Source organism: Plecotus auritus, assembly GCF_963455305.1.
Source record: "Plecotus auritus genome assembly, chromosome: 2".
NCBI classification, from domain to species: domain Eukaryota; kingdom Metazoa; phylum Chordata; class Mammalia; order Chiroptera; family Vespertilionidae; genus Plecotus; species Plecotus auritus.
This window is the reverse complement of record NC_137771.1, coordinates 12,634,724-12,656,014: the sequence shown is the minus strand read 5'-3', so window position 1 is coordinate 12,656,014 and position 21,291 is coordinate 12,634,724. Positions and strand designations below refer to the sequence as shown.

Below are 21,291 nucleotides of genomic sequence, written 5' to 3'. Positions count from 1 at the left end.
GCCTTTTTGAATCTTGTGAGCATCCCTCAGTACTATGTACCACTATACTACTTCAGAGGTATCTAGTAGAGATATATTTTGCTATATGTGTTCGTAGCACATATGGAATATGTTATGTTCAGTTTTAGCAGGTGATTTGCTAAGGTCAGGACATAACCACTGGTGGAGGATAGTATGTCACCATGGACCCATGAGTTATATTGGGCAATTGATTTATTCCTGTTTATATCACATTCTAGATTTAGCATGGATATGCCACTGGTTTATATTATATTAGTCACTCCAAATACTTTACCTCAGACCAGAACATGCTACTGAGCCCCAGTGTTACCATTAGCATCTTTATGTACTGAGATAGCACTGAAAGTCTTAGTCATGCTAAGCAAGTCCAAGCGTGGCTTTCTGTTTTCTACTCTCCTATTTGATTGCCATAATTAACACACAGCTGACAGCTCTTGATGATTCTCTGGGAGTTATCCTTTTAGGGATAAGAAGTATCCCTCAACACTATATCAGGAGCACAGGTCTTGTTGCTTAAAGAAAATGACTACCCGTTGCAGACAACACTCATATTCAAGATGGCTGGCTGACCAGTATGTGGATGGGTCTCAACACAATATGAGATGATGCACTGTTAGTTTACAGTGTAATATAATGTCACACTGATAGTAACTGCTGAGTAAAAGTGAAAAGGTAGGCGCTCCCCAGCAAATCTAGCTTACCAAGCAGCCTTACTAAAATACAGGTATTTCCCGACTTCCTCCCTGAGAAGCCATCTGTCCAACAACCCATTTGAAACATCTTAGTTTTAGTCATGGACTATAGTTAAATGAAAATTAAAGATGTCTAGAGATCTTTTTCTAACCATTGCACATCACCTTTCATTTTTTCTATTAGCCATGGGCACATTTGCAAGCATCTACCTTACCCACTGTTTCAGGCTAAATGTTTGTGTGTCGTCCCCCCAAAAAGTTCATATAGTCCCCCCATGATGGGATTAGTGCCTTTATAAGAACAGGAAGACACTAGAGCTTCCTTTTCATCACATGAGGATACTGGAGAAGGCACCTGTCTGCAAACCAGGAAGAAGGCTCTCACCAAGAACCAAATCTGCCTACAAAGGATCTTGAACTTCCAGCCTCCAGAACTGTGAGAAATAAATATCTGTTGTTTAAGCCACCAGTCTGTGGTATTGTTAAAGTAGCTTTAGCAGAGTAAGACACCCACTCTTCAAGTTCTCTTCTAACCAGTTTCATTGGGTCTCCTGACCAGTCAATGCCCATGGACAACACATGCTAACAATACTAGTAGTGTCATCATCCTGTTGTATTTATAAAAAAATTATCATGCATCACTATTCTAAGAAGATATGTTCTCACTGGTCTATTCCCTATTTCACTGTTAACCATCCCCAGAAGACATTAAGATCATGTTCCAAAACAAGTCTTTAGGGGGTTGTGTAGCTAGGTGTTCCATTATGAGATATACAGACATTCATATCTGTGCATATTCTGCCAGTTGTTCAGTTTTAGTATTTCCATATGAATATACCTAAAAAGATTATGCACAATTATATGCTCTTTAGGTCCTACACATATGAAATGTGCCATGACCATTATTTGGGAATAGCAGATATTCATTTATCTTGCCTTTTGTGGTTCTCTCCCCACTGGCTTTGTGAGCTTTGTTATATACTTTCTTTGGTATCTATATTACAATATAGGTTACTCTTAATTTCTAATCATAAACTTTTGTCAAATACAGCTCCAATTGTTTAAATATATTTGTTTATTGGACTCCATGTGCCAGCCACTATTATTTGCTTTACTTAGACCATTTCATTTAATCCTTCCAACTGTCCTAAGAGATAGATGTTATCCTCATTTTTATAAAGTAACAGGTTTATGAAGCTAAGTAACTTGGTCAAAGTCACATGACAGCTGGAATTGATGTTTTTTCCTCCTGCTCTTTCTCTCTCTCTTCCTTCCCCTCTCTCTAAAATCAATAGAAAATGTATCCTCAGGTGAGGATTAAAAATAATTTTTAAAAAATAATAAATAAATAAATAAAGTAGCACATTGGATATAACTGCTGATTTTTAGAACCTTTTTAGTTTGTTCTGGAACCTAACATCATGTTGGTTCTCTATTATGTACCACCTTACTCGTGAATGTGCCTCTTGGTTCTCTTTGGTGTCTCATTGTATATTCTGGGTCCTAAAATGTTAGAAAATAGAGTCTTTTGGCTTTTGCTTTGGAAATTTTTTGCCTTCATGTAATGGTGTTTCTTTTCTGGAAGGCTGATTAAATGCCTACCTTCTTGTGTGATCATAGAGTAGGCCTGACTATGAAATGACCTGTAGCCGCTTCCAGTTGTATGCCTGAGTTTGGAGATACGGACATATTAGCGTTTCTGTGGTTGTCTAAAATGTAATGAAACACTTGGTCCATTGGTTGACTAGACTGGGCAGTTGTTAAGTGGTCTCTCATAGGTCATAGGGACTGTGTTAGAGAATGTACCATCAGTTCTAGCACAGATATACTACAGCATCATAGTCTCCAGTCTCAGTAAGTTTCTCTAGCCATTCAGCCTGCATCAGCAGCTGTTTAAGTCCATTCAGGTTAATAACATGAACTGTTGTGAGTACAAATACAATGCATCCTGTTTTTCACTAGACCTGGGGCAAATACCGTGCATTTCAGAACTTTGGGAGCCACTTTGTGATGCCAGAAAAAATCATTTTGCCCTGTTATGCAATAGCTGTTTAAAATGGTGCTCAGGGGGATTTCATCTGTAAAATAGAATATTTTAGTCAATTGAAATAATCAATAAACATCATATATTGATAGTTAAAGTAAGTACTAGCATTGTAGTATCTTGACATTCCCCTGAGGAAAAGACATCTCAAAAATGTGTTCCTCCTTCTGCTATTTCCTAGAATAAGGATCTCATCTACAACCTTTTCCCTTTGACCATGAAATTCATGCCATTTCTATTTGTGTCTTTAAACTTAGTACCTACAGTAATAGTAAGAAAAACAAAAGTAATAGCCCTACAGAGCTGAAAACGTCTAGATAAGTACAGGGTCACATTTGTACTCATCTCACATGGATTTCAAAGTCAGCTAAAGGCACAACCAGCCATAAAAGAGAGAGTGCATTTATATGAAAGGAATGTGCACCTTTTCTGCATAAAATTTAAGACATCTTACCATTGAAACATGAAATGCCTGACACTAAATTTATACTCCTTGTAGAATGCTTACCTGTGGTCCCGTCAGCGTTATTTTGCAAATAAATAAAATTGATATTTTGAGAAAATCATTGAACATATTTAAGTAATCTTGCTGCTTTTACATTTTCCCATCTGGATGCAGCTGAAAGTACCCATGGCAGACAAGCCTGGGAACACAGTGAATTTCCGGAAGCTGCTATTGAACCGTTGCCAGAAGGAGTTTGAAAAAGATAAAGCAGATGATGATGTCTTTGAGAAGAAGCAGAGAGAACTCGAGGCTGCCAGTGCTGTAAGTCTTTTCACAGAAAGAAAGTGCTTATGCAGTTTGATTGTTATCAAATAGAATTTTATGTCGCTTGCTACTACATCTCCTTACTGTAGGTGCCTGTGGCCTTTTTTTCATGTGCAGAAACTATATTGATGTATAGAAGAAAATTTTATTTCTTTTAATACTGCATGTTAGAGTTACTCAACCTTCTAAGTCAGGGATTCAGAACCATCTTAAGAAACATTGCCGAGTACCAGAAATCTGAAATGGATGTAAACTTTTAAGTATTGTTCATTTTTCTAAGGAGTAGGACTTTAGTTGCAGTCAGATTGTCAAAGGTTATCCTGACCCCAGAAAGGGTAAGGACCATGAATTTCAGTGTATTCTTAGCGTCAGTTATGCAGTACAGTTTTCATCATCATTCTATTCCTTATACAACAGCCAGAGGAGAGGACAAGGCTTCATGATGAACTAGAAGAAGCTAAGGACAAAGCCCGGCGGAGATCCATTGGTAACATCAAGTTCATTGGAGAACTCTTTAAACTCAAAATGCTGACGGAAGCCATCATGCATGACTGTGTGGTGAAGCTGCTGAAGAACCATGATGAAGAATCCCTAGAGTGCCTGTGTCGCCTGCTCACCACCATTGGCAAAGATCTGGATTTTGAGAAAGCAAAGGTAAAGTCCAAAATCGGAAACATTCAGCAGGGAGTATGTCTGTTACAAAAGAACTAAGACAGTCAAAGGAAGTGGTCCATTGTGCCCCAGTTGTCGAGACTGGTTATTTTTCTCTGTTGGCCTTCTCATTGTTAGTGTTTGACCATCATGCCCTTACCTCATTTCCATTAACGTCAGAAGTGAAGAGCTCCCAAATTATGTAAAAGTCAATTCATGAGTTGTTCAGAATATTTGTGCCTTGTCCTTTTTCTGCATTATTATTTCACAGGTCACTTGTGTATGCAAATTATGAGCAGAAATAAAGGGGAAAAAGCTACTAATGGTCAGGATTGAGGGTGATAAAGAAATGAAGAAAACCCAGTAGCTTTCTTAAGTCCATGATCTACTTAATGATACAGCTATCTAACCATAATATAAGAAATAAGTAAAAATACTGAAATTCAAAACATAACATGGTGCTCTACAAATAAGGAGTTGGGAAATTAGAAATGCTTCAAAGAAATGTCGGAAATATTTCATAGGTAGGATTATGTCTTGATGTGACAGAAAACCCCAAATGTTAGTAGTTTATACAAGATTGAGGTTTATTTCTCATATGTACAAGTAAAATTAATAAGTGAAATCTGAGTGTGGTCTTGGATTTTTGGAGAGTTCTTTAAACTCAAAATGCTGATGATCAGAACAGCAAGTTTCTCCAGCTTAATAGTCTGTTTATTCCTAAGATGTAGCCCTTGTCCTTATGTTCTCAGCAGAAACAGTGGGGAAGGGGCAAAGGACATAGCCACCTCTCTCTTAAGGTTCCAGGGAGCTGCAATATGACATTTCCATTTATGTTTGGTTGGCCTATAATTAGTCGTTTGACCACGCCCAGCTGCCTGAAATTTTTAGCTTTTATTTTGGGTGTCATATGCTCAATTAAAAATTCTACCACAGCCCTGACCGTTTTGGCTCAGTAGATAGACCATCGGCCTGCGGACTGAAGGGTCCCAGGTTTGATTCCGTTCAAGGACATGTACCTTGGTTGCGAGCACATCCCCAATGGGGGGTGTGTGCAGGAGGCGGCTGATTGATGTTTCTCTCTCATGGATGTTTCTGACTCTCTATCCCTCTCCCTTCCTCTCTCTGTAAAAAAATCAATAAAATATATTAAAAAATAAGATAAAACCCATATGGTTAAAAAAATAAAATAAAATTCTACAAGTCCAAAAATATGTAATTATTTAAAAAAATTCTACCACATTACCTTTTGGCTCTACTTGTATTCCTAGGCCATTTAAAAATTCTGCATGGTAAAATTACATTTGAATTCCTCAGACAAGAATACTAATGGTTTTGTCTCTTATAGCCACGTATGGACCAGTATTTTAATCAGATGGAGAAAATTGTGAAAGAAAGAAAAACCTCATCTAGGATTCGATTCATGCTGCAGGATGTGATAGACCTACGGCTGGTAAGTAGAAAATAATGAGCCTACCACTCCAGTCTCTCTTAAGGAGTTGGGTTGGAGAGTGCGTCCTCGTATTTACACGTGTAAAAACTTAAATACTTTTGCTCTTGGAGTCAGAAATTGAATTGACAAAGTTTCATGGAGAACTGTGTGAAAGGACTGAAGGCACATATACCTGCCTGTTATGTGTTTTCTTCTCTTTACTCTGATTATCAAACCACATTGCAGTTTTGAAATCTGCCATTCTGAATTCAAACTGTGGTCAATTAAATTTAGTCTCAGGATGCTAAATAATGAGGAAGCCTCATCGTCAAAATGAGTACATTTAACTTCCCCAAGCCTTATGTTTTAAGTCTCTAACATGGAGTTGTGCCTCCCGTGCAGATGTATTGTAAAGATTCAGTGAGGTGTCTAGCTCAGAGCAGATGTTGTTTTCACCTCTGTTGTTTTTCCTGTATAGCCTCCTGTTGTGCTGCTTTCATTTTCTTCATTTCTCATACCAGAAACAGTTTTTACCACTACCACCCCTTTTGTCTCTTCATATTTTAACTCCTGCAAGGAAGATACTGCAGCTGACCATAAAGTACAGAAGTGAATATAGGTCCTACTCCTGCCCTGCTCTGCCGCCAAATCAGATAGCATTGGTTATGGTTCTTTATCTTGTTAAGCCCGGAATCCTTATTACTAAAGCCACTGCCAGTTTATCAGAATTTGAATGCTGATTTAAACCATCCTTTCCTCTAGCCCTGTGGTCGGCAAACTGCGGCTCGCGAACCACTGCGGCTCTTTGGCCCCTTGAGTGTGGCTCTTCCACAAAATACCACGGCCTGGGCGAGTCTATTTTGAAGAAGTGGCGTTAGAAGAAGTTTAAGTTTAAAAAATGTGGCTCTCAAAAGAAATTTCAATCGTTGTACTGTGGATATTTGGCTCTGTTGACTAATGAGTTTGCCGACCACTGCTCTAGCCTATATAAAAATGTAAATATGAAAAACTTCTCTACTCAATCCTTTAACAACTTGTACTTATATTAAACTAGAGGCCCGGTGCACGAAATTCGGGCATGGGTGCAGTCCATAGGCCTGGCTGACGATCAAAGCATGAGCTTCTGGCATGAAAGGGTGGGTCTGGCTGACCTCTAGGCGGCCCTGGGCAGCACCTGGGCCCCCACTCGCACCCGTCTTGGCCTGGTGCTGCCCGCTCACCTGCTCCACCATCCTGCCACAGTCCTGCTCTCGTTGGGGCCCATTAGGGCCAGCAGTGCCTCCACTGCCGCCCACTGCCAGCTGTGTGTCACTGACACCCACCATGTTCCACGCCGCCCCCTGGTGGTCAGTGCATGTCATAGCGAGCAGTCGAACTCCTGGTCTCCCGGTTTAACGACCACCCAAGGGGACAGTTTGCATATTGGGCTTTTATTATATAGGATGTTGGGATTGCAGCTGGGAAAGAGAGAAGTATAATTATAAGGAGACAGCTTGTTTTGTCCTTCACAGGATAACCAAAGGACAGAGTGGTGTGGCACTTTGTGTAGGTTACCAGACCATGATATGAAAGAAAAATGCTAGTCATCCTCGATTTAGAACCCCCATGGAGTGTGATATGAACTGGGTCGCAGTATCCCAGATTAAGGCAAGGCGAAAGAATCCTGACCTTTCTTGATTCCTCTTCTCTCTCCTCTTTGCAAATGTACAAAATAATAAAAAAAAATACATTTGGGCTAGTCTTTCACTTTCTTTTTATCCATTGGCTATTGGAAGGCTCAGTATACAGTAGTTCAGAGTTGATTGCAAAGAATTTAATTCTTTAGCTCTAATCCCCAAATTGCACATAGTACTATCTGTAATTCAGATGAAAAACTGAAGTAACAGATTTTATAAGTATTTTATACTTTTCTAGCAGTGAAAAAGTATAAAATAGATTTTCAGAATTTTTTAAATTTTCTTTTTAGTTAATCTGGCTGATAACCTTATTTTCTCCTTTTATAGTGTAATTGGGTATCTCGAAGAGCAGATCAAGGGCCTAAAACTATTGAACAGATTCACAAAGAGGCTAAAATAGAAGAACAAGAAGAGCAAAGGAAGGTCCAACAGCTCATGACCAAAGAGAAGAGAAGACCAGGTGAGGGGTAGAGTCCACTGGGCGTTAGAGGACTTAGGAGTTTGAGGGACAAATATTAAGAATTCTATATTTAGATGTTAAATGAAATCAGACAGAATAACCCAAAGAATAGAGTGGTAATTGATAAGTGAAGTTTCATCTGGAGATAGGGTATTGAGTTAAAGCAGAGAATACAAGAACTAAACATGATTTCTTTGACTATTTCAAAGTCAATAATCAACAAGACTTTATTGAGCATCCTCTATATACTCAGTATTGAGAGATATAAAAGGTGTGGAAGACATAGTTCCTTCCCTCTAAAAACTTAAAGTTTACCTGGGAAGGCAAACCTAATAAAGGGAACATTTGTTAAGCAAATGGAAAATATTACCAATTATGAGATTTATTCTCCATTAAGGTCATAAAAGTTCAAAGAAGAGGAGAGATAGAAAACTGGAAGAAATCTTTATCTGAGGAAGGGACACTACTTGAGGATGGTAGATATTTGGAAGAGAAGGAAGAATTTTAGTTATGAAATTAAACATATATTTTAAAGAGGAATAAAACCTGATTGGGAAAAACTTAAGTGTTCAGAACGAATGAAAAAATGTCTGGAACCAGATTACGAATTTTTGAGTTGATTTGATAAACATTAAGGAGCTATGGTAAGTTTTTGAGCAAAGGAGTAATGTCATGTTGGAGGTATATAAATAAAATTAGTTTTTTGCTTTTCACATGATGAATCAGAGGGGTACACTGAACTCAGAAATCTTGCTGTTGTTGAAATCCTATGTGGGAGGAGTTGAGACTTAATAGCAATAGGAATAAAAAGGAAAATAAATGAAAGATGAAATAAAAGGGAAAATAGAAAGTCCATGGACTAAGTTGAGGAACATAGGAAGAGGAAACCATTTTTAGAGGAAAATTATCATATTTCTTTGAACCTGCTTAATTTTAGATGACAAGAGGGCATCCAAATGGGAATCTCATTTGTCCACTGTGAGTTAAGTGAGCAGGCCAGTGATTGGGTCAGATAATACAGTGGGAGAGAGCATAGACTCTGGAGCCAAACTGTTTAGTTTGAATTTCAGCTATCCAACATCCTAGCTGTGTGACCTAGCACACGTCACTTAATTTGTAAAATGGATCTAATATTAGTAGTACTGAGGAATTTGTGTGAGGATGAAATGAGGTAGCATATTAACATGTTCAGCGTAGCAACTGGCACTAGTGAATACTCAATAACCATTAGCGGTTATTTATCGCAGACACAGTAGATCTCATCATGAAGTTATGATAGATTAATCCTCCAGGGAAGAAAGAGTACTTTTAAGTTTCATGGGACACCACACTTACCTTCCTACCCTAGTACCTAACCTAATGCCTTTTAGGTAATGACTTTTACTTATTATCAAAACAGATTGAGAGGGAAAAGGTGAAAGCCTAATCCAGGAGGATATCCATAGGTGACTGAAGGAAGGAAAGAACTCTTGGAAAAGTGACAGATAAAACAAGTGGAGAAGAAGGAGTATCTACTAGTTTATAAGTGTCATAGCCACAAGGAAGAAGCAAGTCTGCTCATGATCAGTAATATCAGACAGCACAAAGAAAACCAAGAAGTATATGAGGATGAGAAATGTTTTTTTAATAGATTGGTGGTCTTTCAGTCATTTATTTCATTTAACAAATATTTATTGAGTGCCTTTCACTTAACAGGAGAAAGTCAATCCCTCATGCAGTTTACACCTTAATGGGGGTGGGAGGAGGAAGACAATAAACAAATACTTAAGTGTAAATATTTGTCAGATAAATTTGTTCTATAGAAAAAAATTAAGCTGAGAGAGGGAGTGAGAAATACACGGCTTTGTGAGTAGAGGTTGCAATTTTCAACAGGGAAGTTGGGAAACCTATTAAAGTTGCTATTTTTTGAGCAAGTGAGGAAGCTAAGTCATGTATATCTAGGTTGTCCCCCCAAAAATGTATACACACACTGAATAATACACTGAGTGGCCATATTATTATGATCTCTGAATGCATAATAATATGGCCACTCAGTGTAGACTGAACACAGAGTTGGGATTTTAAAATAAGGTTTTCCCTCCATGTGTGAGAACTGCATTGTGGGTAGTTAGAAAGAAGCAGAGGACTTACTAGCCAGAGGCTGGGGGCCACTATCTCCTGGTCCCTTGACATATCAAGATTTGCAAGCTTTCCCTTACACATAAGTACACTGAGTGGCCAGATTATTACGCGTTCAGAGATCATAATAATCTGGCCACTCAGTGTATAAAGGCAGTGTTTATTAAAATACATTTTATTTTCAGAATTGAGCTATTGGCTGTTAAAGCATGTATACATTTTTTGGAACATCCTATGTATGGGGAAAGAGGGTCTTAGGCTAAGGGGAATATAGTAAGCACAAACGCCCTGAAACAGCATTTTTAAGGAACAGCAAGGTGGCCAATGGGGCTGGATCAAGTGGCATCGGGGGTAGAGTGGCAGAAGATGGGGTCTGAGCGTCAGAGGGCCAGATTATTTAGAGCTCGTAGGCCACTTGTAAGAAATCTTCTTTCTCTGAGTGAAATGGATAGATAGCAGAAGTCTCTTGAGCAGAAAAGTGCCACAGGACCTGGTTTGTCCTTTACAAGGGTCACACTGATTGCCAGGATGAAACAGGTAAAGAAGCAGGGGAGCTATTGAAGAGATTTTGTACTAATTGAGGAAATATTTGTGGCTTAAATCAAATTGGTAGTATTGGTAGTGGTTAGAAGGGGCTAGGTGCTGAATATATTGCAATGGTTAAACTAACAAGATTTGCTAACAAATGGATACAAAGTGTGAGAAAGAGGTGTCAAGGCTTTCTGCTGAGAAGTTGAAAGGTTGAAGAAGCAGGTTTCGAAGGATGATTGAAGCATACTGTCATTTGACACCTTAAAATGAAATAAACTTTGGAATAAATAATTTCCATCTGATTTCTCCCAAAGTGTACTAATCATAAACTCTATCAACACAATCATTAACTCTGTAAAAGCTAGCTTTGTCCCTCCCTTGGCTAGCTTGGCACTTAATCTCTACTCATTTGTATCACATGATTTCACGGTCATTAATGTTTCATCGAAGATCCAATATAAGCAGAGTGCTTCTGCTTGATATTTTCATATTGTGTGGCAGTTATAGAGACTGTCAGCAATGCTTTAACCATTTCTTTTGTTGTTTTGCATGGTTTTGATTGGAGCTGCTGAGTTGACACTATTGCTCACTCTTTCACTGTCAAACCGACTTAAGACAGATGAGAGATTGGCTCACTCTTCTCCCGGCAGGTGTCCAGAGAGTGGATGAAGGCGGGTGGAACACTGTACAAGGGGCCAAGAATAGTCGAGTACTGGACCCCTCAAAATTCCTGAAAATCACTAAGGTGAGTGTTACATTTAAAACACAACAGCAGTAGCCTGGCCGATGTGGCTCAGTGGTTGAGCATCGACCCATGAACCAAGAGGTCCCAGGTTGGATTCCTGGTTAGGGCACATGCCTGGTTGTGGGCTTGATCCCCAGTGGGGGGTGTGCAGGAGGTAACTGATCAACGATTCTCTCTCATCGATGTTTCCATCTCTGTATCCTCCTCCCTTCCTCTCTAAAAAGTCAATAAAAACATATATTTAAAAATAACAATAAAATACAACAACAGCTTCAAAATATGATTGAGAGGCAAGGGTAGATTACTTCTTGCTCATATAAAATAGCCATAATGCAGATTTTATGAGATTTTTTTTTCTGAAGTCAGTATTGCTCATTGTATTCTTACATACTTGTCCTAGCATCTTTTTATTTCTATGAGGGTTTACTACAGTGTATCCTTAGCTCAGGGGAAAAAATAGCTGTTTAAGTCTAATCATAAGAGGACTTAATGGTTTGCTATATTCAAGGCCTAAAAGAAATAACAGAGGACCTACTAGAAATCATTCTGTGATAAATGTTTAATATACTCAATTTAACTTCCTCTCTCTTGAGACTCCATGGGCAGTGAGAGGCAATTTTCTCCTAGCAGATGTTTTCAGCAGAAGTTGATCACTGTAAGTAGGGTGAAGAACATAGAGAAAGCAGAATTACATTTTGTAAAAGTGGAAACTTCTACAGCTCAGTGGGCTTGGCAAATTATTTGCAAGTCTAGTTTGATCCTTAGTTATAATATACTCCTTGTTCTGAAAATTGGCAGCCTGCCAGTAGGATGCTAAAGACAATCTAAAGTTAATGTGAAAACATCAAATGAAAGAAGATAACTGACAAAAAGAACATAGACTTTGGTAAAATTGGAAGAAGATGGAATATGTCTTTGCACCTTTATGGTTTTGTCAAATCATTGCTTCAGGATAGAACATTACCTCTCTGGATCTCTCTTGATGTTAATTAGCTAGGATCCTATTCTCAAAGATTCTGGTACTTCTTCTAGTTGTTTATGTCTTAGATCAGGAATTCCATTGCTGAATACAACTTGATTCCCATCCACTTTCATTTCCAGCAAGAGAGGGTATTAACCAAGATCTTATGTTTAAAGAATTTTCCCAACATTAGCCCAAGTATCTTTGTAAATGTTATCAGTATTTGTCTGTTTTTAACTGTTGTTTCTGTGAATGGACACTCTAAAAAAGAATAGCGCTAATATTAAACCTACAACATTATTTCCTTAATATTTTGAAAAATATATCAATTGCTTTTTAACCAATTTTGTGTATATTCAGATAGTCATAATATACTCTATTTGAGTATATCCTAGGAAAAAGTCAAAACCATTAAACAAATTCATTGTTAACTAGGAGGGATTTATGTGAAAGCATGTCATATAGCAAGATAGCACTGTCAGAACATAGTAATACCTTTACTAAAAAGAGCTGCATTACAGTCTTTGTGTTACATTGTAGTTCTATTCACTTGCACTAAAAATGTGCATGGAGGGTTAAACCTGGAAGATAAGAGACCTTAACTCCCTATCTAACATTCTGTTCTTGTTTCTCTAGCCCCCTTTATGAATACTCCATTCCACCTCTCCATCCTTAGCCCCAGGCTATATTAGGCTGTGCTAAAATGTGAAATTGTTTTGTCTTTTGACCTGTTTTCTCACAATCATGAAGAGATTAATGAGTTAATTTAGTGGTATTTGTGTATTCCTTTTTTATTTTTTAAATCAATGGGTGTTGTTATATAAGAGGAACCATTAGAAACTGCTTACATTTAGCAAACTGGCACACCATCTTAGAGGACTTGAATACTTTCTCCAGACAGACCAGTGGTTTCAAATTGTGTTTTCTGGAAGCTGGATTCCAAGGAAGTGCTTCAGTGGCCACAGGAATCCCACTTTAATGTGAACAGCTCCAATTTATGTTTCTTAAATCAGCATTCCAAGCAAAATTTTGTTGCTAAAATTGGTTTTACTGCACTGAAAATTAAAAGAAAAAGCGTTCTTCTAGAATTGACTCTTCTCACTTATGTTACAGCCCACAATTGATGAGAAAATTCAGCTGGTACCTAAAGCACAACTGGGCAGTTGGGGAAAAGGCAGCAGCGGTGGAGCAAAGGCAAGCGAGACTGGTAAGCACAGAGAGCCCCTTCTCAGGAGCCTGTGGTCCTTTAGCATTCGCCTTACAGCACATCCCCACATCATTTAATGAAGACTTTAGGAAAGGATCTATAAACAAATCCTGCGCAAACTCACTGGTGACCCGGGCTAACATGACTTCCTCTTCAAAAGTGTTCCTTAGGTATTTTTTTTTAAATCGGCTATTTTAAGACTTTAATCTCTTAGATTCCTTTGTTATTCACAAATCTATATAAAAGCCTAAGCGACCGAACAACTGGTCAACCAGTCACTATGACACGCACTGACCACTAGGGGGCAGACGCTCAATGCAGGAGCTGCCCCCTGGTGATCAGTGTGCTCCCACGGCCAACCTCCCACGGCCCTGATCACCAGCCAGGCCAAGGGGCCCCACCTGTGCATGAATTCGTGCACCAGGCCCCTAGTTCAACATAATTACAGAAATTACTGGGACTCCAGTAATTTAAAAGTCAAATTCATTTTTGCTGAGAAAAAGAATGTTAATAGCCAGAGCATTTAATTTTAGCTTGTTGTAAAAATAATTAGATTGAAATTGTTTTCAAAATCTTTTACCAAAAGTCATATTTTGAAAAATTTCACCTTGGGATGTGACCTTTACAAACACATCTTAAAAGCTGAAGAAACCCTGTGGAAAAATAAAAACTTTATTGTTAACCTTCTTTCTGTATTTCCCTTTTACTAAGTAATTTTGACCGTTTTTTCTTTAAATAAAAAAAATTATTATTCATTTAAACGTACACACATAATTTTACATAAATGAGATCATAATATTTCTATTACTTACCTTTTTTAAGTGAAATATAGTTGATCCTTCAGCAATTTGGGGTTAAGGATATCTCTTATGTTACAGCCCACAATTGATGAGAAAATTCAGCTGGTCTAACCATGAAAGGAATTTGTCACACTTCTACATCTTCTCTCCCTTTTAATTAATTTTCTGCTCCTGATTTGCCATGGGTGAGAAACTGCTTGTCCTGCTGGTTAGAATTGTCTAAAAGAAGACTAAATAGGGAAATAGGAAGATTCTCTCTTAAAATGAATAAAGTGTGTGATATTGGCTATTTAAAAATTACTTCTACTTTTTTTTCTTGCCTCCACCCCATGCAGTCAAAAATCCATGTATAATTTTGATTCCCCAAAAACATAAGTTGTGCCTTGGTATCCATGGGGTATTGGTTCCAGGGCCCCCCTGCAGATACCAAACTCCTGGATGCTCAAGTTCCTTGTATAGAATGGTGCAGGTCAATGCATACAGTCAGCCCTCAGCATCTGCAGACTCCCAGCTGTGGATCAAAAGCAGTACAGGTATTTATTTTAAAATCCATATTTAAGTGGACCTACACAGTTCAAATTTGTGTTGTTCAAGGATCAACTATATTTTGTTTTGTTTTTGCTTGCCTCCATCCTTTCTGTTTATCACTCCCATCCCCAAAGGATAATTTAATTATGTTTTTAAAGAAGCAAGAACAAATTGTGGTAATGAGCACAGATTTTTAATTTTTTTACACAAATTCTAACAGTCTGCTTCTCAGAATATGGTCTGTGGACCAGGAGATTGGCATCACCTTGTTAGACTTGTTAGAAGTGTCTAGTCTCAAGCTCCACCCCAGGGAGGCAGATGAATTAGAAGCTGCATTTTAGTCATGGGATTTGTATTTTTTTCTCAATCCTCAACACCTATAGATCCCTTACGGTCAAGTGCTTCCAGCTTAAACAGATTCTCTGCTTTACAACCTCCAGCACCCTCAGGGTCTACATCATCCACACCTTTAGAGTTTGATTCCCGGCGGACCTTAACCAGGTAAGAAGACGTCAGCTCTCCATATTAGCTCAAGACTCACCTGCTTGTCACTATGTGTCTCTCTGTCTCTCTCTCTGTCTCTCTCTCTCTCTCTCTCTATCTCTCTCTCTCTCTCTCACACACACACACACACACACACACACACACGTGCCCACACAAATTAATCCTTATGGATGGATTTCTATCATCCCTGAGGTTGATTTCCTTTTGCTTTTCCTTCTTTAATCTTCACATTCTATAATTTCCAAATAAGAACAAAATTGGGTGGTAGATTTAGGATGGGATGGAAAGAAAGGGTACGTTAATCTGGCAAATATCTAATGGTTTGCTCCTTAAGAAAGCCAGGCTGATTCAAAAGGTCCTGGGGGCTGTGTGGGGCTCTCCAAGCTAATGCCACAGGATACTCTAGGGTAATTTAGCAAGCATGGAGATGAAAAGGAGGTCTGACAGCCCCCACACACACCTCTCTGTCACACTATTCTTCTAGTCATATTTGAGGTGGTTCTTTTTGTTTGTTTGTTTGTTTCACTACTGTGTATTCTATTATCTTCTGACTTTTGTGTTTATAGGATTCATACAGTCAAGAGTTCTTTTGGCTAATCTCCTGAGAATTGATGAGGACCTGTAGTATAGTGACAGAGAACAAGAATTTTTTTTAATCCTCACTCGAGGATATGTTTTTATTGGTTTTTAGAGAGAGAAGAAGAAGGGAGAGATAGAACCATTAACATGAGAGAGAAATATCCATCAGTTGCCTCCAGTACTTGCCCTGAGCAGGATCGAACCCACAACCTAGGTATGTGCCCTGATCGGAAATCAAGCCCACCAACTTTTGGTGTATGAGACGATGCTCTTTCCAACTGAGCCACCTGACCAGGGTGAACACAAAATTTTTGATATAAGTAGAGCTGAAGTTTCTTTATGCGCTCAAACTTTTATTTTTTACTAATGTAATGCTTGGCTAGTTAGACTTCCTAAACTATGTTACTATTTCCTTGACACCTGAGACGAAATATGCTTAGCATAAGTCAACTTTTTTAAAAAATATGTTTTTATTGAATTTTGAAAGAGAGGAAGGAAGGTAGAAATGTCCATGAGACAGAGAAACATCGATCGGCTGCCTCCAGCACACCCCCTACTGGGGATTGAGCCCACAACCTGGGCATGTGCCCTGACCTGGAATTGAACCAGCAACCTCTCAGTGCATAGGACAACGCTCAACCAGCTGAGCAACACCAACTAGGACACAGTCAACTTTCTAATGATGACTTGGATTGTTATTGAGCACCAACTGTGCTATTGAAGTCTTTGTGGCTCTTTGCTCTGCTATAAATTTCCCCCGATGGCTGTGCTTTTTGAGTGTGTATAGCTTTTTTTACAGTGCTTAGACTTGTCTCACTTCTACCTCTTCTCTCCCTTTTAATTAATTTTCAGCTTCTGATTTTCCATGGATGAGAAACTGCTTGTCTTGCTGGTTAGAATTATCTAAAAGAAAACTATATAGGGAAACAGGAAGATTCTTAAAATTAAAGTGTGTGATATTGGCTATTCAAAAATTACTTCTACTGCTTGGTTCTCAGATATTTTTCATATAGTTGACGTTTCTGAATAAAGTATTGTATAATTTCTAAGATAGTGATACCATGTTCTTTCAGTATTCTGTTTTCCTTTCACTCATTTAGTTCATATATTCACCACTGTCTTCTTTATTCTTAAAAGATTTTTTAAAAGTAAAACAAGGAATTTCTATTGTCATTTTAAAATTTTAAGTTAGTATCCCTTAAGAGAAAAATTAAAGCTATCTTTTTTTTTAATTTATCTTTATTGTTGAAAGTATACTGATGTCTACTTTTTTTCCCCATTGACCCTCTCCACTCTGCACTTGCCCCTCCCCCAGACCTTCATCACACTATTGTCTGTTTCCATGGGTTATGCATAGATGCATGTAAGTTCTTTGGTTAATCTCTTCCCAAACTATCTTAATACTCTCTTTTTTAAATTAAATTTATTGAGGTGACATAGCTCAACATGAACTTACAGGTTTCAGTTATGAATATTCTCTTTAAAGCACTGATTTACATGTTCTTATAAATAATTACACTTTAAAATATAATTGATACCTCACATATCTCAAGTTTTCTCAAAAATTATTCTGCATACTTTAGGAAAACTAATTAAGTTGCTTTATAATTTAAATACATAAGGAGATGGGGGTCTTTCTTTTGACAAGTGTTGTTTTGCTTTTAAGTCGTGGAAGCACGGGCAGGGAGAAGAATGACAAACCTGTTCCACCTGCAGCTGCTCGTCCGAACACTTTCATAAGGGGCAGCAGCAGTAAAGACCTGTTAGACAATCAGTCCCAAGAAGAGCAACGGAGAGAGATGCTCGAGACTGTGAAACAGCTTACAGGAGGCATGGATGTGGAAAGGAACATCGTTGAGGCTGACCGGAGCAAAGCCAGGGAGTCAGGTGAGAGACTGTATGAACACATAGAGATGAAGGTTTGGGCCTTCAATTTGGAAGGAAAAATATAAAGGAGACTTTGTGTCTGGGTAAATTTCATGGTAACAACACACACACAGGGGCCTTTAAAGTTAAAGGCATCATCCTCAGAGTTTTGTAACCTAGTTCTCATTCCTCAGGTATCCCTTTGTTCAGCAGTTTGTAAATTTTCTTCTTTCTTTGTTAAATGTGATGATGATGAGGTCCTCTTGTTGTATAGTAAGCAATCTGAAATTCTTACACGTTCTCTACATAACACCCCACTGTGCATAGAGTGCTTATGCTTTTGTAGAGCCCCTTAAATGTATGGAATTCTGACACTGAGACACTGCAAGGCAAACCAAAGAGAGTATCGGATTGTCTTTTGTTGCTTCCTCTTCCATGGTAATCTCTGTGGGTTTTGTACGTTTAGCATGTATATGCTTAGAGGAAGACTCAGATAACGCTCTGAAAATTGCCACATGAGTTTAACCTATCTGTGTTTCAGTTTCCTCATTTGCTACCTGGGGATAACAAGTGTAGGGTTATTATTAAGATTAAATGAGAAGTCAATACATGTAACTACTGAGAACATTACCTGATAAATACAAAATTTTCAAAAGGTACTAGAGGTCATGATGATGATGATAATGATAATGATAGTGATGAAAAATAATTTAAAGATAATTTTTAGCATCTTCTAACTCTTCACCCTGAAGTAATATTGGTTGTTTATAACTTTAAAATTTGTTTAACTCTTTAATTGTGTCTTCTAACTATAATCTTTAAATAGATTTCAGAAGCAAGTTGAAATGTCTTCCCCCAACTGATAGAGACTCCAGATCCTTCATCTTTAAGGACATGTAGCTTTCATATCTGTGTTAAGTATTTTGGGAACATAATAAAATAGGGCATGAAAATACCATGTAGTAAATAATGTAGCACAGCTGCCCTTTGCATGTTTACTGTCTTGATCATTTGTCCATTTACCACGTGCACACTGAACAACTAGTGACTTCTGGGCACTCATTCCCTGCTCTCAGCCTTCAGTCTCTGGGTCAGGAAGACCTTTATCAAATAGTTCCACACAATGCTCCCTATCAGTACAAACTGAGAAAAATGCTGTGAAGGAAAGAAACACAATTCTAAGGGAGTACTTAACAAAGGAATTCTGAATTGACAGAAGGATATCATGAAAAGCTTCCCTAAGGACGGAAGGACCAATAGGACTTAAAACAGGTTTGTAGGAAGGGGCCGGTATGGAACTGAGAGCAAGAGCATTCCAGGCAAGGGAGTACATGAGCAAAGTGGTATTAGGCAGAACCATGTCATGTTCAAGCACTTGCCAAAGGCCAGTGTGGGTGTAACTCTGTGTGCAATTTCGTCTCTGAAGCAATGGAGAGGAATCAAAATACTGAAAGGAACAAAAAAGCTTTAATTATAAACATTTATTATATCCTCTGTCCTTTTAATTGTTGTGATCATAAAGTTACTTACTGTATATCTATTCTAAAATAGATGTTTCTGTATTCTGCTCTTAGGTATCTTGGTTTGTCAAATTTGTATCTATTTTTAATACCTTTACTGAAAAATGTGATGTAACAACATGTAAACATTATCAACTATGATCCCACCATTTTAATGATACTTTTTGTCATTTTCACTTTCTCACTTTTTTTAAACCTCACTAGTAGCAAAACCAGAAATTCCAACATCAGCCCCTGACAAGCCTTCATTGTCAGAAGAGGAAATGGAGAGGAAGTCCAAATCTGTCATTGATGAATTTCTACACATTAATGATTTTAAGGTAAATGAGATATTTTTCAAGAGAGTAACAACAGAGAAAGCCCTATGACAGACATAGTAACTTGGTTCTGTTTAGTTGTCGTGAACTAACAAGGCTTAGAATGTGTGATCCAAGTCCTACACAGCTCAGTTTGCACAACCTTCATACATTTCTGCCTAGTCCTCTCTTTTAAATTATGTGATTCACAAGATCAAGTGGCAGGAAGAGAGAATGGGTACCAATCCATCCCCCACTATGGGGTAACCAAATTGGCTTTGATATTAATGACCAAAACCTAGACATTATTATTATGAGGCATTTCTGGCTCCCTGTCTATTACCTCTCATGATCTTTATGGTCAATTTGTCATCATTCTTATATTAACTTTATAGTATGGCTGACATTACTTCGTCTTTATTTCATAAGTAGAAAACTGAGGCACAGAGGAGTAAGCAATGGGCCAGGGTCAGACAGCCTAAATCAAACATAGCTTTGCATTTGCCCTTCGTTAGCCCTGAGTGTCTCTTTGATCTTCACTTTACGATGGTAGGGAATAAGAGAGATACACTGCCTGGCTTCATGTGCCCTAAAAGTCTAGTTGCAGAGACAGATCATAAACGGGTAAATTGTAGTTAAAATAAATGCTAGTAGATCTATTTTGGAGAGATCATATACTGAGATCTAATTTAGGGATCTGGAGTAAACAAAGGCTTGTTAAAAATATTTGTCAGATATATTAAGTCCTTTGCTTTGGCATATATAATGAAAAATTCTTTCAAGTTTCTCTTGACAACCTAGTTATTATCTGCTTTCCATACAAAAAATTCAGCTTGGTTAGCTATAGCCCAACCTTCTAAAAACCTCAAGCCATGAAATTGTCCAAAATTTAGAAGAAGGAAGTTTTCATGACAAGCAATTTTGAGAGGAGGACTTTGTAGAAGCCTTAAAAACCAGCAAAAATAAATAAACATTAACAGAAAAGAGCCAAAGCATGTACTTCATATACTGTGATTTGTTAGTTAGATTCTCAAAAAAGAGAAGTATTTTTTTGTCAACTGGTAGCACAGCTTTTTCTTGTAGGTAGTAGAGAAATGTGAGACTCACAAGAAAGAGGAAAGGCTAAGAAAGATGAAAAGCTAAACAGCAGAGACAGTAAGGAAGAAAGCAGTGGAGTTTGGCTTTAGGAATAACTGGAGGAATGTGAAAAGTCAGTGAGCAGCAAATCTTTGAAAGAGGCAAAGTATGACCCTGTGATGAGCTGAAGATACAGGGAGAAAGGACCTTGGTAACACTTACGTGCAACAAGAATACTCTTGGACTCATCGTTAGCCCTACCTCCGGCCTGCAGTGTTAAAGGGACAATCAGATATGACTCATAATGAGGTCTTACTATGGAATAGGTGCTATTCTGCACATATTATATGTATTCATTTACTCTCATAAAACTTGCTGGTATTAATATTATAATAGCCATTTTTATAGATAAGGAAACTTAGATGCAAAGAGATAAAGTAACGTGCTTTAAGTTATGTTTCTGATAAGTGGCAGACTCAGTATTCAAAGCCAGGCTGCTAGCTTTAGAGCTTAAACTATACTTTTATCTTATTATCTTTAGGGTATTAGTGTGTCACACTAAAAGTTTACAGAGCTCATCCTAAGGAAGAGTTTTTTCCTAACATCTTAATAGATACTATTATTGTCCTATATAATAATAGCCTAATATATTAAGTGTCCGGTCGTTGTTCAACCAATCAAAGCGTAATATGCTAATGATATGCTAAGACCACTCAACCGCTCACTTTGATGTGCACTGACCACCAGGGGCCAGACGCTCCAACTGGTAGGTTAGCTTGCTGCTGGGGTCCAGCCAACTGGGACTGAGCGAGAC

The 21,291-nt window shown here is 38.1% G+C and overlaps 1 protein-coding gene across 30 annotated transcripts in view; it reads left to right on the top strand.

Annotated features, from left to right (window-relative positions):
• The window catches only part of EIF4G3 (eukaryotic translation initiation factor 4 gamma 3), a 290,494-nt gene that overhangs the window by 239,270 nt on the left and 29,933 nt on the right, over positions 1 to 21,291 (top strand). For 20 of the 30 annotated variants that reach the window (XM_080657147.1, XM_080657146.1, XM_080657145.1 and 17 more), the window contains 9 exons: positions 3,377 to 3,523; positions 3,944 to 4,180; positions 5,526 to 5,630; positions 7,613 to 7,745; positions 11,045 to 11,139; positions 13,214 to 13,307; positions 15,019 to 15,136; positions 17,385 to 17,605; positions 19,309 to 19,424. In XM_080657147.1, coding sequence (XP_080513273.1) covers positions 3,377 to 3,523; positions 3,944 to 4,180; positions 5,526 to 5,630; positions 7,613 to 7,745; positions 11,045 to 11,139; positions 13,214 to 13,307; positions 15,019 to 15,136; positions 17,385 to 17,605; positions 19,309 to 19,424 — 1,266 coding nt within the window. The remainder of the gene's footprint in view (positions 1 to 3,376; positions 3,524 to 3,943; positions 4,181 to 5,525; positions 5,631 to 7,612; positions 7,746 to 11,044; positions 11,140 to 13,213; positions 13,308 to 15,018; positions 15,137 to 17,384; positions 17,606 to 19,308; positions 19,425 to 21,291) is intronic. The other 10 variants (XM_080657139.1, XM_080657143.1, XM_080657142.1 and 7 more) reach the window with 1 other exon arrangement.